General features: G+C 41.7%; 3 protein-coding genes across 3 annotated transcripts; 1 reads left to right on the forward strand and 2 right to left on the reverse strand.

Annotated features, from left to right (window-relative positions):
* The first annotated feature begins 416 nt into the window (after positions 1–416).
* LOC117750660 (trace amine-associated receptor 13c-like) lies at positions 417–1,817 on the forward strand. The gene is made up of 2 exons (XM_034561939.1): positions 417–589; positions 998–1,817. The coding sequence occupies exons 1-2, from the start codon at positions 417–419 to the stop codon at positions 1,815–1,817; spliced, it is 993 nt and encodes a 330-aa protein (XP_034417830.1).
* Positions 1,818–5,688: 3,871 nt separating this feature from the next.
* LOC117750706 (trace amine-associated receptor 13c-like) lies at positions 5,689–6,867 on the reverse strand. Its single transcript, XM_034561991.1, has 2 exons — positions 6,698–6,867; positions 5,689–6,499 (listed from the first exon to the last, which is right to left on the reverse strand). Exons 1-2 carry the CDS (start codon positions 6,865–6,867, stop codon positions 5,689–5,691), a joined length of 981 nt encoding a protein of 326 aa, XP_034417882.1.
* Positions 6,868–11,537: 4,670 nt separating this feature from the next.
* Positions 11,538–12,763, reverse strand: LOC117751056 (trace amine-associated receptor 4-like). The gene has a single exon (XM_034562572.1). The coding sequence runs from the start codon at positions 12,435–12,437 to the stop codon at positions 11,604–11,606; it is 834 nt and encodes a 277-aa protein (XP_034418463.1). The 5' UTR covers positions 12,438–12,763; the 3' UTR covers positions 11,538–11,603.
* Between the last annotated feature and the right edge of the window lie 4,311 nt (positions 12,764–17,074).

Consider the following 17,074-nt stretch of genomic DNA (forward strand, 5'->3'; position numbering starts at 1 on the left):
GAGATATTCATCCTGAAAGTGCTTTTTCTTTCTAGGCGAACCTAAAAGGCAACTTTTGCTGTCTTTCATCTTTATTTAATCTTAACCAGTAACAAATATACTAATATTTAAACATCTGAACAAAAGCACACATTGGTTGCCTTTATTATAACACCAACATTATTCAAATAGCATTTCTGGTTGCTGAAATACACCTTTTTTAGTTTGGGTATGTTGTTTTTAGCAGAAAGCCTTAAAAAATAGGTCGGTTTTCAAAAGGTTAAACTCTAAATGTATTTTATTATCGAACGACTCTCTTGTTCTTTCGGTCATGGGAATAGAGGGAGGAGCGAGATACTATCGGCTTTATGACTGGGGACTTTGGCCAGAAAAGTGCCACAGCTCAGCAGCCTCTTGTCTCCTTTTCTCTCATGATGATGGAGACACTGGAAGGAGCTGAACTCTGCTTTCCACAACTACTCAACACCTCCTGCAGGAAGCCGACGCAGCATCGTTCCGAGATCATATTCCTTTACGTCTTTATGTCTTCCATGTCTTTGCTCACTGTGGCTCTCAACCTGCTGGTCATCATCTCTATCTCCCATTTCAGGCATGAAGAGTATTTTACAAACATAATATAATATTGTTAATCTCAATATGAAGAACTTTAAATGAGTTGGGTCAAGAGAGATTTTGTTAAATTAACACAATTTGTGAAAATAAAATTTTTAGATGAGATGTTCAAACAATTTAAATGTATTGCATTGTATAATACAGAAGTGATACATTTACTGCATCTGTTATAGAGAAGTTAGAAGTAAAACATGTCAGATATCGTAGTCATATAAAAAACTCTCAACAAATAATCAGTGTGTTCAATGCATGTTCTATATTTCATTGTAATTTGTCATATTAGCTTTATTTGACTGTTCACGCTTTAACAGATTATAATGTTCTTATGATTTCTACAATTGTTACATACAATAATATGTTCAGTGATGATATTTTTTCTCTCCAGGCAGCTCCACAGCCCCACCAACCTCCTCCTCCTCTCCCTGGCTGTCTCAGACTTCCTTGTTGGCCTCCTGCTGATGCCGGTTCAAATCCTCATTTTAGGGGGTTGCTGGTTTTTGGGGATCTTGATTTGTGGACTGTTTTACTACACCGCCTTTATCCTTACATCTGCCTCACTAGGAAACATGGTCCTCATATCAGTTGACCGATATGTGGCTATTTGTGACCCTATGAGTTACCCCACCAGAGTGACCCACAAAAGAGTTAAAATCAGCATTTGCCTGTGCTGGATTTGCTCTGTTTTCTATAATGGTGTGATGCTGATGGATTTCCTGAAACATCCAGGTCAATATAATTCCTGCTACGGAGAGTGTGTGGTTGTAATCAACTTCATAAAAGGAGCTGTTGATGTCTCAATATCCCTTTTTGGCCCCATTGCTGTCATCATAGTTCTGTACATGAGAGTGTTTGTGGTGGCTGTGTCTCAGGCTCGAGCCATGATGTCTCATATTGCAGCTGTTACACTCCAGGGTTCGGTTACAGTGACCGCTAAGAAATCGGAGAGAAAAGCAGCCAGGACTCTTGGCATTGTCGTGGTTGTGTTTTTAATATGTTTCTGTCCTTATTTTTATCCCCCTTTTGCGAGCCAGGAGATGAAAACAAGTGTGTTGGTTTCAATTTTTGGGGTCTGGCTAATTCATTGTAACTCCTGTCTAAACCCTGTGGTATATGCTTTTTTCTACCCCTGGTTTAGGAGATCTATTAAACTCATTGTCACACTTAAGATACTGCAGCCTGACTCCTGTGATGCCAACATAATGTAGAGATGAATGTTTGTGATTACAATGGTGGAAAAGGTTGTTGTTGCTACTTCACCAGCCAACTAAGTGCTGATGGAACAAGAGATGGCTCTTCATTAAACTATGCCTTAGCACATAACCTTTGTCAGGTAAATAAATAAAGAGCAGATTCTTCTAGCAAGTTGGCTTTCACCAGAGACTCTTTTTTTTAAATACAAAAGTAGAAATATTGTTTTTGTCTTCCGGTAACTGAATTCAACACCCCTTGAAGAAAATAATGTATCTTTTTCTAAAACACCTTTAACTTTCGTGTGAACATTATTAGGCCTCATTCATTTATTCTTATGTTGGTTGAAGTTGCCTTAACATGACTAATAATCTATATTTTAATCATTATTTAAATTACTCATTTGCTTTAAAACAACATCTTTAAACCATGTTGCAAACAGAAAAACTTCCAGCAAAGTGACCGTTTCATATTGTTTTTCATAAATTGTTGTCAGTAGTATGGTGAAACACATAACAAATACAAATGTGAAACACTGCAATGACAATAAAGCATATAACTTTGAATTTATTATGTCATGTTTTTATTGATTGAAATGATTATAACCTAATGATTATTGACAGGTTATCAGATTCTTTTCTGTGCTATCAAAAGCTCTGATGCCAATTTGCAGACAAGTTAAGTTATCAGTATAAACATTATTTGTATTCTTCACAAACAATCAATACACCAGAGTATTTTTTACTTCTGGAATCAGCTTTAATGACATCCATCCATCCAACTGTGTATTACAATGTGTCTTTTATTGATATGATCATAAAATGATTTGTCATAACCTGCCCCACAACAATAAGCCCATGTCATGGAAACTGGGCTCCAGTCAAAAGGTGACAATACGCAGATGGTTATAAACACAACACCACACATTTCCACTTCCAGGGCCCTATTTCTCGTACCTGGCGGGATAATTTTTCCGGATGAGATTACACAAGTCTGGGGTTTCGGTTCCACGAAGCAAGTTTGGCAAAATCACCATAGCAACACATCAAAAAATTTGAGCCTGCCCCATCGCAGGCTAATTAAATCTAGCTGGATAAACTGGCCCCGCCCCCAGAAGAAAATGGCAGCTCCCCTTCCTTTGAGATCCCATTGAGGAAGGAGCGATATTAGTTAGATTAACATTTTATAGGGAGAGAATATTTATCACGTGATGATGACTTCCTATACGAGCGCTATCGATTCTTCCCACAAGGAATCATTTATTTACAGACCTTCTTGAGCCTACATTGAACACGAAACGCTGCAGCCGGTCTCACAGACTGTATGCAGAGCCTTGTAGTACATTGTGGTGCATAGTTGTACAGTGTCGGCGATGCAGAACATGGGGAAAGCTATTGCGTGCCGTTCGTAAAGTTTATTTAGTGCTTAAGAGACTCATGGATGTGTACATTACGTTCCCTGTTCAGGTCCGAGTAAATGCAAAAAAAGTTCTATATGGTCATCTCCACATACATGAATATACAAATATACAGTATATTATCAACTTGTTCTGAAAGAGTTGAAGTAGTTATTTTAGATCTCATTGGATGATGCATGCCATTAAGCCGACTGCCAGCAGGCACATTTAAAGAAATATAATTGGATTGATTGGGGTGATGAGAACACTTATGCTGCGTTCACACCAATTGTGTTGCGAGTAGATTCCAAGAAAGTCAATGCGCAGACGAATGGATGCGAAGAAAGCACATTTTCATCCACTTATCTAGACGTCGTCGGTGAAAGTTACCGAGCTGTGTGAGCCTACGGATGATGATATATATATATATATATATATATATATATATATATATATATATATATATATACACACACACATATACACACATACACACATATACATATATATGATATTAAGGTTATGAACCCAGACACGAGGGGGTTTGATTTTCCGATGTTTGTGGGATTTCCAGAACAAGTATAAAGCGGAAATAGTGGTTATTTCTTTCATGGTGGATGGCGAACGTTATAACTGTTTCCACAGAGATAAGCCACGCCCCCTCTCCAGCACAAGTGAAGAATGAATTCAATGAATAAACCACAAATAGTTGGCAAGTAAAATCAAGCGAGTAAAGCGTTGTGAATATTCATGTGAACGCAGCATTACACATTTAACTTGTCTGATATGTTGCCATGTTTCTTGTCTAGCCCTCACAGTGGTGGTGTTAGATGCTCCATGATTATGGTCTGGAATTCCTCATATACGTTCATGATCATCTCCTGCTCGTCAGCGGAGAAAAAAGAGGCACTTCCTTTTGAGTTTATTTGCCTTTGTGCTGTTAGAAAATCATGTTTCAGTGATCGACGAAACTTTATTTTTTGATCCTGCTCTGCCGGTCCCATGCTTCCTCTGCAACACACCTGATATAGGGGCAAGACACATTACCCCTGATCCAAAGCAGCTGAGGGTTAGGGTTAGGGTTAGCCTCTTCCCGGCACCTGTTCCCTGAGCCACTCCCCCGCTCCCCCCCTGCAGGTGAGCCTAACCACGCCCCATGCCACCACAAGAAGGAATAGGCGAACTTTCACTCTATGGGGCAGAAATATTTATTCATATCGATTTTATGTCGATTGAATCATGTACATAAAAACAAATGTAATACAGTATTGTGTGTTATGTTTCAATGTTCCATCCTTTGTCTTAATCCTAACAGGTGTACTGTAGGGTATACTTAAGGGTTGTTGTATATTCTTTTATCTCAGTGGTACATTTCGTTGTTGTTAGATGTACTTCTTTTATGTTTTTCTCCACATTTTATTTAAGTGTGGTGACTATCGGTGTCTTTAATTCAACGCCTTGACAACAACAAGGCAATTGATTTCCCCTTCAGAGAAAAATAATGGTTTTGGTCTCTCCATCATCATGTCCGTCATTCTCTCCATAATCTCCGTTTTTTATAGCTGCTACTTTAACCGATTGCTGGAGTGTGACAGCTACAACATGAGATCGCATGACATAAGCCTGCGACATGATGACAAAGGGCCAAATTAGGTCCCAAACAAAGACAACAGCTTCTTTATCATAATAGCAATTCTATTTGCCCGTTTTTTATTTATTCAAAAGATCCCTAAGTATCCAACTGCAGTGAAAATAAAAAAAATATCCAACACAGACAAATGCAGAGATCGGCTCTTTTCAAAGTGACTTTGATGGAGTAGAAGACAGGGTCACAAAAAGTGACATAGTGGGCAACTGATATGAGCGCCATGTTTCCTTCTGCAGCCCCGACAGCGTGGACCCCGAAACAGTAAATCACTGCACGGGCCTCTCATGGGGGCCAAGAGAGCTCTCTTTCTCTATCACCCACAGAAATGAGAATATAATTGATGAATAATTATTAAAATGACTAATTAAATGTATTTGTTGAATAGCAGCAAAACAAGTGAAAGCAAAACAACATGCAACATGTCTCTCCAGCTCTCTCTTCCACATAAGGCCCTCCCGCCCCTAACAATAATGGATTTAGAGGCACCTTTCTTCTTACTAAAGTAACAATGAGTATTATGTTGGGCAAGTGCATATCATATTTCACATCTGTTCAAATAACTGTGATTGTGTCACTGTGATTATTGCAAAGTATTTTAATCACAATCTCCATGACCTGTTGAGGATTCACATATATGTCAGTAGGCATATGAATACGTCGGGGATGACAATTGATAGCAGAATGTTGTACAGATCAAGAATAATCAAGATTACAGTACAATTAAAAGACAGGTTTTTCTCTTGATCCGAGATGTCTGCTCAAGAACAACTCAAAATGTTACATTTCCCCTTTTCATAAAGAACATCTCAGTTTAAAGACAAAGTTCAAACACGCCTGCGTGTCACTATAGTATATTAGCATCACAGGAGCCAGGCTTCAAAATCTGAAGCGTGAGGATGAGTTTAATGGATTTTCTGAACCATGAGTAGAAAAAGGCGTAGATGACAGGGTTCAAACAGGAGTTAAAATGTGCCAGCCAGATCTCAAATGAAGCAGAAGAAGCATCAATTGAAGTGTCTTCGCCTGCCAGTGTGGGATAATAGTAGGGGCAGAAACAACACAAGAAAACGAGGATAACAAAACCAAGAGTTCTAGCTGCTTTCATCTCCTTTTTCTTCACAGTTACGGCTCGTTGGGTTGAAGCCGCGACGTGAGACCGCATGGCTCGAGCCTGAGACACGGCCACCATGAATACTCTCATGTACAGAACTATGATGACAAAAATGGGTATAATAAAAGTGAAAACAAGGTCAACAACTCCTGCAGTATAATTAATGACAACCACACACTCCCCAAAACAGGAGTTAGACCGGCCTGGTTTTTCCAGGTGATCATGTAACAGGATGATCCTAAAGATAACAGACCAGATCCAACACAAGCAAACACAGTGTTGTGCTCTTCTCTTGGTGACTTTGGTGGGGTAATGCAGTGGGTCACAAATAGCTATATAGCGGTCCACTGATATGAGCACCATATTGGCTACTGATGCGGTTGTAATAATGTAGTCTACAAGATAATACAGTGTGCACAGGACGTCACCGAGAAACCAGCAGTCCTCTATGTAGATTATTTCAACCGGCATCAGCAGGAGGCCCACGAGGAGGTCTGAGACAGCCAGGGAGAGGATGAGGAGGTTGGTGGGGCTGTGCAGCTGCCTGGAGAGGAAGAATATCATCACTAAAGATACTAAAATCATATAGCCATTAAAAAGTCAAACGGTTCTGTAATGCAAGAGGGAAATGGCAAAAAATGTAAATCATCGTCAAACCACCACAACAGCTCTCGTGTCAACTTCATCTCATTGGTTACGGTGTTTATATAAAATCAAAAGCCTTTTAGATTATTGTATGAACCTGAAGTGGGAGATGGAGATGATGACCAGCAGGTTGAGAGCGACAGTGATCAGAGAGATGGAAGACAGCAGGACATAAATCAGCATGGTCTCAGTGTGGGGATGTGTCGGCTTCTCGCAGGAGGAGTTCAGCTGTGGAAAGCAGAGGTGAGCTTCTCCCAGGGTCTCCATCGTCAGACTAAGAGGTGCTGCTGAAGCCCTGCAGCTTTCTGGCCACAACTCTCTGTCGCACTGCTCATTTATCACTTCCCCTTCTTCTCCATGCTACAGCTCATGTTTTCATATCGCTGGGGACTGATGTCTCTCGTTCCTCAATTGTGACATCACACCGATTTTATTTTCTCTTAATATCTTTATCTCTACAGTTTCTGACTTGATTCCTAAAGCAACATTTATCAGTTTCTTGGCCCTGGAGATAGAAATGTATGAACATTGCACACATTTTACATTTTATTACAAACCAAACCAATGATAGATTGGCACTCTCTTGGATGGTCACTTCTCTTTTTGAGAGATCGCAGAGAATCTGTTATGATGGTGGCTTGTCGGACTGCAGATGCATCAGCTGTGGGGTTCCTCAAGGAAGTTGCTCAGGCCTTCTCCTCTACTCTATTTTCCCGAATGATCTGCCTCTAGCAATTGACGCCGACATAGTAATGTATGCCGATGACACGACAATGTTTACTGGGTGTAGTGTTGGATGAACAATTGTCGTGGTCTTAGCACAATGACGGCATTGTGACTAATATGGGAAGGGGCATAGCCAAAAAGTGCTCCACTTATTTAAGTTATCAATTAATTGTCAGGTATTACAATCTTTGGCCTTTTGTCACCTGCAATACTTTCCAGTCATATGGTCATATGGATTGTGACAGGAGCTGTTACACTGGAGCCCAACGTGGGGCCCCCTTAATTAAAAAAGAGCACATGTAAGGAGAGGAGCAACACCCAAATTTGCCGGCCCAGCTGATCATCGCGTTGGGGCAGATGCTGGGTTTGATTGCAGTGATGCAGCGGGACCAGGCGGAGGCAAACCGCCAGTTCCTGGGGGTGCTCCAGGTCCAGACAGAGAGGCAGACTGGGCAGTGGAATGGGCGGTCCGTCTCCTGCCTCTTCTATTGTGTTGTGGGTAAAAATCAGGTGTTCGCGAGTATCCTATTGCGTTCATTTGGGATTAGACACTGGTGTCTGCGAGAGAGGAGCTGGGGCCTGAGGTTCCAAAATCCACCAATCTGGCCTCGCAGTTGCAAGAGCAGTTTGCTGACGTGTTCTCTCTCCTGCCAGGATGCACAAAGGTTAGGCCGGATAGCTCCCCTGCCGAAGTCGGGCAGTGGAGGTATGTGGTGGCTGGGGCGTGCTTAGGTTTAGCTGCAGAGGGGAGTCGGGGAGTGGCTCAGGAAACAGATGCCAGAAAAGGCCTAATTGGCCTCAGCTGCAGGCACGCAATGCTAGCTCATGTCACGTGATACCTTCAAACCAGAGAACAAACCTCCTTAAATGCACAATTATTTACCATTCAATAATAGCTTGGAACTCATTGCCTTCTTGTATAACATATACAGGTAACAAACTGTCAATTAAAAGAAAGAATAATTAAAGCTCACCCCAGGCCACTGGCTATATGACTAGACTCATGATCCTTAGATGAAGTAATGGATGCATAATATATATGGTTGATTCTGAGACTATAAATCCTAGTCTCTGACTGTACTTTGTATCTGACTGTACTTTTTAAACTATGCTGACTGTACTTTTTGAACTATATGTTTTACGTCCTTCCCGTGGACCACAAGAAGATTAGCGGTCGCCAAGGTAACAGCTAATGGAAATCCAGTTAATAAAGAAACAAGAAAATAAAAAAATGATGCCAGGTTGGGAAAAAAGGTTGCTGAAATTCCTGGTAAATCCGACTTGGAAATACACCTCAGAGGAAAAACATTTATCATAATAAAAGTCTGAGGGTTATGATGTGAATGCAGAATTAGGTTTGCACTGGCTTAGATTAAAGGGTCCTCTTACCAATAAGGGAAAGTAAACTGACCTGAGTGACCTAACAGCTACAACATCCCATAAACTCATTTCCTACAGTTGTACTGTGAGCAACTGATCACAATATAAAAAGTAATGTCCCAATCAGATTCTCATAGTTACAAGATTACGAGTGATGCTCAAACATAAAGAACGTCTTAACAACGAGGACGTTTTTTTATATTTTATATATTACAGCTATAAAAGAAGGCACAGTGTGTTTTAATGTCACCGAATTATTAAATTAGTAATAAGGTCGAGTCACAAAAGTTTAGTCATTAAAAAGAAATGATGTCAGTAGAAAACAACAACAACGGTCTATTTAGCAATGATTGCGTCAAGTGTTGCCGTGAGAGCTTGTTTTAGATCTCACAGTCACACCTCTGATTGCTCCGATGTCATTATGTGACACTAATGAAAGCAGGTGTGAACATTGTCCTAGCCAGAGAGGTACACAGCAACAGTTAATGGGCTGCACGCCGAGAGCCGTTCACCCCAGTGGGTCTTAATAACACGATGTGTGTGCGTGTGTCGTTGTGTCCATAACAACGACAACAAACTCTGAAGTTGTGTACAGTGAACGGATAGTTTCCAAACTGTTTTTAGATAAAACCTGCATCTAACAGCCAAAAATCAAGCGTTAAAAGAAATTTCCCCCTGGGGATGAATGAAGTATATCCAATCTAATCTAAATCTACACAGAAAAATAGTTTTTCCTTCAAAACGCGGTGTTGGTTGTCAAATCTAAGAGCCAATCAGCTCTTTGATCTCGTGACAGCCAGGCGTTTTCCCATCATGCACTGGGTCATGGAGTTGGTGGAAAGCAACTGCAGCGCCTGGCTTTAAAGAAATATACAAATATTTTTTCAAACTCAGACTCATTGGTCATATCAGAACACATTTTCAATGACCACACATTGTACACCCCCTACACATTTATATTACACACAGGGTGTTTGGATCCACAGGACCCAGAGATAATAAGAGTTTGGACATTGTAGGTCCTGTGTACCTTCACTCTGTCCTCCTGTCTGGGCCTGCTCATAGTGTGTGTGTGTGTGTGTGTGTTGAGTCTGACAGTGACTTTGAAAAAGAGGATGAGATTGACCATCAGCTAGTTCCAAAACGAAGACGAGCCCAGGACCAGCCCGTCGACAGCCAGTCTCAGGACCAGAACAAGCCTGTCATCAGCTATATAAGTGAAGAAATATGGATGTCAACATTTTTGGGATTTGAATGGTCTTCTTGCCCAAGATATGAGCAACCCCGCATGGCTGCCAATGGGATAAGGATGCTTTTCATCCCAGATTCCATCCAGAAAGTTATTCTGGATTGCACTAAAGTAGAAGGAAGGCGTGTTTTTGGAGAGAGGTGGAAGGAGATCGACCAAAACAATTTACATGCCTACTTTGGGGTTCATATCCATGCTGGAGTTTTCAAGTCCAAAGGGGAATCCACAGAACCCCTGTGGGATGCAGAAACTGGCAGATAACCTTTCTGTGTCTGGAAAACTCACACCTAATTTCCAGGATTATACGCTTTGATAACCGAGGCCACAGACCAGCTCGACAGCAGAGACGAGCGAGCTGCCATCCAGGAGAGTGTGGGACAAGTGGGTGCACCGCCTCCCCTTGTTTTACAAACCTGGGCCTAATGTCACCATTGATGAGCAGCTGATGCCATTTAGGGGCCCTTTTAGGCAGTACATACCATCTAAACCTGCAAAATAAGGTATAGAGATCTGGGATGCCTGTGATGCCACTTTCTCATATGCTTGGAACTTACAAGTCTACGCAGGGAAGCCTGGTTCGGCCCTGTTGTCCTGGACGTGACTCAGGGACTCAGTGGACACAACATCACATGCAACTACTTTTTTAAAACTTGTTTCTCTAAAGAGGAAGCGGACCATGGTAGGAACGATAAGGAAAAACCAGTCTGAGCTCTCATCTCGACTGCTGACTACACAGAACATGCCTGTCAACTCTTCCAAGTTTGTGTATCCTATGTGCCAAAGAAAGGCAAGGATGTGGTACACATGAGTACACTACATAGGGATGGGAGAATATGTGGCCATGGGCATCACTTATATCTTGTTTATAATTGATTTTTCTTTTTTACTACACATTTATTATGAAAGCAACTTAAATAGCACACATTAAATCTAAGATAAAAGGGCAAATATTAACCATGTATGCTATTTATATTGCTTTTAATGGGGATTAAGTAAACATCTGTTGAGTATTTTCAGATATAATTGTATGATTGTAGACAGTGGGTCCACATGAATAACAACAATATGAACACCACACAAGGGTTAAATACGTGTGGTTATTTCATCGTTTTAACTCTTCTGGTCTCTTATTTATGTGGCAGCCTTTGAGTCGGGTTGTAACACACGCGGAAGCATGCGGATGGACATGAAATCGTCTTGATTAAGAGCTTAACATTTAAAAGCTTCTACCAACTTTAGCCTGTGACTGCCTTACTCGCTCGGCTTGATACAAGACACAAGAGCTCTGATTAGGCACACGGACACGCGTGTAGAGGATGTGAAAGTGCATGGCTTAGTACTTTGTGTGTGCTGATTTTGTAACACTGGTCGTTCTCCTAAAACAATGACATGACTGGAAACTAGCTTATAACTAACTACATTATGACTTCTAATGCAAACAGATGAAATATGAAATACATCAACAAGTCTTTTTTATTTTTTACATTTGAGTTTGAACAAAATATATATAATATTAAAAGGAAAGGGTCATTCGGTGTTTCACATTATCTACAATGTAGAATCATATAGTTACATGTATGGATTCATATATTGACACACACAAACACAACGTGAGGACGGCAGCCTTTGCACTCATTCCACAGTCTTTCTACCGTATGCTGGCATCTCGGGAGCCAGGCTGCAGCATCTGAGATGAGAAAATAAATCTAATAGTTTTTTTAAACCAGGGGTAGAAAAGGGCATAAATGATGGGGTTTACACACGAGTTAAAATACATCACAGAAATCAGGGTGGCCTCATTTGAAGAAGTGGTCAAGCCACTGTAGTGTGTGAGAGCGCTGCAGTAAAATGGAGAGTAACATATCAGAAACACAAGTATAAGAACACCAAGAGTCCTGGCTGCTTTTCTCTCCGATTTCTTATCCGTCAGAGTCTTGGAAAGCTTGAGTGAGACACTTGCAATGTGGGACCTCATTCCTCGAGCCTGAGACACAGACACCACAAATACTTTCATATTTAGAACAATGATGACAGTAATGGGAATAATGAAGCTGACAGCAACTTCAACAATTACTACAATCTTGACCACGCATTCACCATAGCAGGATTTATATTTGCCCGGGGGTTTCAGGTTATCAAATAGAAGAATAAGGGCAAAGAAAAAAGAACAAATCCAACAGAGTAAAACACATATTATTACAGCTTTATTAGTGACTTTGATGGAGTAATGCAGGGGATCACAAATGGCCACGTAACGGTCGATGGATATGAGCACCATATTTCCCACGGAGGCAGAGAGTATGATTAAAGGTAGAACATAATACAGTGAACACATGAGGTCACCCAGCATCCAGCAGGTCTGTTTCACCAGGATTTCAACTGGCTGCACGAAGATGCCGACAAGAAAATCTGAGACAGCCAGAGAGAGGAGGAGGAGGTTGGTGGGTGTGTGGAGCTGTCTGCAGTGAGAGAATATCAACATTGTTCAGACAATCAGCAAATGTGATCAATAACAGTCAAGCAAAAAGCAGTAATGATCAAGAATGATGGAATGATCTCAGGAAACCACTTCTTCCTACAAATCTAAAGACAGTATAGCAACATGTTTATCATATGCTGTGAAGGTTATGTGCCTGAAGTGTGAGATGGAGATGATGACCAGCAGGTTGAGAGCCACAGTGAGCAGAGAGATGACGGACATAATTAAGTAAATAAGCACAGTGCCAAAAGAAGGAGGCACCGGCTTCTTGCAGGAAGAGTTAGGGAGTTGTGGAAAGCAGAGTTCAACGCTTTCCAACTGCATCGCCAAAAAAGAGAAGCTGCTCAGCTTCTCCCCAAATGTCTTCGTCACACAGCTTATCTACCCCTTTATACCCCACCCACCAAAGCCACCCCGACCCCTGACCCCATCCTTTGTCTTTATTTTTTTCTTAATCCCTCCATCTCTTTTACATGTGTAAAGTCCAAAGTCAGGGTAATCATGAACATGACTGAATCGAGAATTTATGCCAAGCTCTAAAGGAAAATATTTAATTTGAGTTTAAAGATAGGACATTTTATAACAATGAATTTCAAGGTGTTATTTCCTTTTATGTAAAAAAAAAAAAAAAAAAAGGCCTGCAGTAAAACTGCATCAAGTTGGACATGGTCATAGCCGGGGTCATTCGGAACAGGATTAGGCTACAATAAAATGTTCTGAAAAATATTTACTTGAAAAAAGTTAGGACATTGAGGACATTTTCAATGTGTTACAACATCATTTGAGCAGACTTCCCCCGGTCTAGTAATATACAATATAACTTTGGCAATGGCTGTTTCCCTAACTCTCTGAAGGAGGCAAGAGTCAACCCTCTCCTGAAGAAACCCACTCTTGACCCATCTGAAGTCAATAACTACAGACCTGTCTCTCTCCTCCCCTTCCTTTCCAAAACTCTAGAGCGAGCTATCTCTAACCAAGTCTCCTCCTATCTCCACAGCAACAACCTTCTAGACCCCCACCAGTCTGGATTCAAGGCAGGCCACTCAACAGAGACTGCCCTCCTTGCTGTCTCTGAGCAGCTTCACACTGCTAGAGCAGCCTCTTTCTCCTCTGTCCTTATCCTTCTAGACCTTTCTGCTGCCTTTGACACTGTGAACCACCAGATCCTTATTTCCTCCGTCCAGGATCTAGGTATCTCAGGCACCACGCTCTCACTCTTCTCATCCTACCTCACTGACCGCTCTTACCGAGTAACCTGGAGAGGATCTGTGTCTGAGCCTTGTCCTCTGACTACTGGAGTCCCTCAGAGCTCAGTCCTTGGTCCTCTTCTCTTCTCTCTGTACACCAACTCTCTTGGCTCTGTCATTCGCTCGCATGGCTTCACCTACCACAGCTATGCTGACGACACCCAACTGATCCTATCGTTTGCCCAATCTGAAAAACAGGTAGCAGCACAAATCTCTGCCTGTCTGACCGACATCTCTCAGTGGATGTCCGCACACCACCTGAAAATTAACCCGGACAAGATTGAACTTCTTCTCCTTCCAGGAAAAGGCTCTCCCACCCACGACCTGACTATTAACTTCAACAACTCAGTGCTGGCTCCAACTCCGACTGCCAGGAACCTCGGTGTGACACTCGACAGTCAACTCTCCCTGACTGGCAACATTACCGCAATAACACGGTCCTGTAGGTACATGCTGTACATCATCAGGAGAATACGACCTCTTCTCACTCAGAAGGCGGCACAGGTCCTGGTCCAGGCTCTGGTCATCTCACGGCTAGACTATTGCAACTCCCTCCTGGCAGGTCTACCTGCTAATGTCTACAGCACATCCAGAATGCAGCTGCTCAACTGGTTTTCAACCTACCGAAATTTATCCACACTACTCCGCTCCTCCGCGACCTTCACTGGTTACCGGTGGCCGCCCACATCCGCTTCAAAACATTGGTACTTGCGTACCATGCTGCGAACAGATCGGGTCCGGTCTACATCCAGGACATGGTCAAACCGTACACCCCAGCTCGTTCACTTCGCTCGGCTTCTGCCAATCGGCTTGTAGCTCCTTCACTTCGAGCTAAACACTCAACAAAGTCACGACTGTTTGCTGTCCTGGCTCCTCATTGGTGGAATGAGCTCCCCATTGACATCAGGACAGCAGAAAGTCTCTACATTTTCCGTCGCAAACTAAAAACACATCTTTTTCGACTATACCTTGAATAGGGAAGGTAGAGCCGTAGTAGCACTTTAGTAGCACTTAAATGTCTCTTACTGATAGCACTTTGTAGTTTAACACTTTAGTAGCACTTAAATGTCTCTTACTGATAGCACTTTGTAGTTTAACGTTATTGAAGAAATTGTACTTGCTTAATTCTTGTTGTTCTGAGTTTGGACTCATGGTTTAATGCACTTATTGTAAGTCGCTTTGGATAAAAGCGTCAGCTAAATGACATGTAATGTAATGTAGCAATACAAGTTTACAGATGGTTTATTGTGAGATGGAACAAGAGGGTTGGATTAAGGAAGCGGTAAAAGGGTTAAGGGAGGATGGTAAATGGACCTGTAGTTGTATAACGCTTTTCTAGTCTTCCAACCACTCAAAGCACTTTACCACTTCTTGTCATCATTCACCCATTCATACACTGATGGAAGGGGCTTAAGTTCCACCTGCACATCAGGAGTAGCTAACATTCACACACACATATTCACATACCATAGTAACATCTACAGGAGCAATTTGGGGTTAAGTGTCTTGCCCAAGGACACATCGATAGCGGCTACCAGAGCCGCTGATCGAACTACCGTTCCTCTGATTGAAGGATGACCCTGCTCACCACTTAGCCACAGTCGCCCCACAGGAAGGGAAGTGGGTATGGGGTCGAGGGATGGAGGGGAGATGGATAGAGAAGGGTAGAGGGGGTTGTGGAAAGAAGGTTGGAGCGGTGAAATGAGATACCGCTGGCATCCGGTGGCTGAAGGGATCAGTGGGGGGTGAAGACTCGTGAATGGGACGTCGGACATGGTGGCATGTCGTAAAGGATGGTGGTCGGAGTTTGAGGCGGTAAACTCTGGGCAGTGCAGCAGGCCAAAGAAACGAACGGCAAGAATGTGGACTTTAATACTTTGTCCGTGAAGGGGGACAGGTATCCTGAGCGGTGCGTAGAGATGCGGCAGGCGAGGAGGTCTGAAGTGAGAGACGGTGTGGAGTGCGGTTCAGCTTTATGGACCGTTAAGTAGCATTGCTATGTATGAGTGGTTCAAAGCTGGACACGGAGCGCCAAAGGACTTATTATCTCTCCTATTCTATTTCTCTACTACGTAACAGGATTATGACGCGTTCAATGCATATGACATAACAGATTCATGCGATTAGAGTAGTATGCAGAATAATGACGGAAAGTTAATACTACCAATAACCGCGGCGTAGGATATTGTAGAGCAATGGTAGGTAAGGAAAGAATCTTGCGGGAACCAATCTTTATTTACTCATACACTATCCCACATGCACATTTGGTCTACACAGACACCCCGGCCCCACCAACGCCACCGCCACCTGGACCTCACCCTCTGTCTCTCTTTTCCTTGGATCCCTCCATATCTTTTACATGTGGAAAGTTCAAAGTCAGGGTAATCATGAACATGACTGAATCGAGAATTTAAGCATATCTCTGAAGGAAAATATTTGATTTTACTTTAAACATAGGATATTTTGTTAGAAGGAATTTGAAGGTGTTATTTCCTTCTAAAAAAAAACTGGGAGGCATGCAGTAAAATAGCATTACGTTTGACATGGTCATAGGATTAGGCTACAGTGAAATTTCAAGTAAACCTATGAAGAACAAATATGTACTCATTAAATTCATGCACGTTTTAAAATGAGGACATTTTCAATGTGTTACAACGTCATTTGACCAGACATGACAGTAATATACAATAAAACTACTTAAAACTATACATGGCCATAGTAATGCTCACAGTCGGGACCACTGGGAGAGGAAATTAGTTGTGCTTCTTAGTAAAGTTAAGCAAAGAATTGTTGAGTAGTACTTGCTATTTTTGTTCTGTATAAACTGAAAACACAATTTTCTTTCAATGGATGAAACAAAAACACCACATTAACAGTTTAGGAATTATAGCCATTTTTACGTCCCCATTTTCAGAGGCTCTGAAGTAATTGTACAATTGTTGGATGGTTTCATGTTCCCTCGTTACTCAAATGACAAATTAAGCAGATAAAGGGTCTGGAGATGATTACAAATGTTGAGTTTGCATTTGGTAGCTGATCCTTGGAACAGTCAGCATGAGGGCCAAAGAAAAAAGAAAAGAAAAAAGTTCTCATAATTTCTCCAGAATGGGAAGAAACTCCAGTGATTATTCCAACTTGTATTTGTGACAGCTCAATAACAAGTGAAAGTATATAAAACGGTAAGAAAGATCTTTTACCAACTTCATGAATTAATTGTTAAAGTTTATTGACATGTAATCACCACAAATGGTGCCTTTGCAGCCAGGTTTCAGCCGACACCTCTGTAGTTGGAGGAAAGGTAGCTTTAGTTAGAAATTCCTCCAACTTGGAAATACAACTCAGAAGATAAACATTTATCATAATAAAAGTCTGAGGGTTATGATGTGAATGCAG

The sequence above is a fragment of the Cyclopterus lumpus genome, chromosome 21, assembly GCF_009769545.1.
Source record: "Cyclopterus lumpus isolate fCycLum1 chromosome 21, fCycLum1.pri, whole genome shotgun sequence".
NCBI lineage: Eukaryota > Metazoa > Chordata > Actinopteri > Perciformes > Cyclopteridae > Cyclopterus > Cyclopterus lumpus.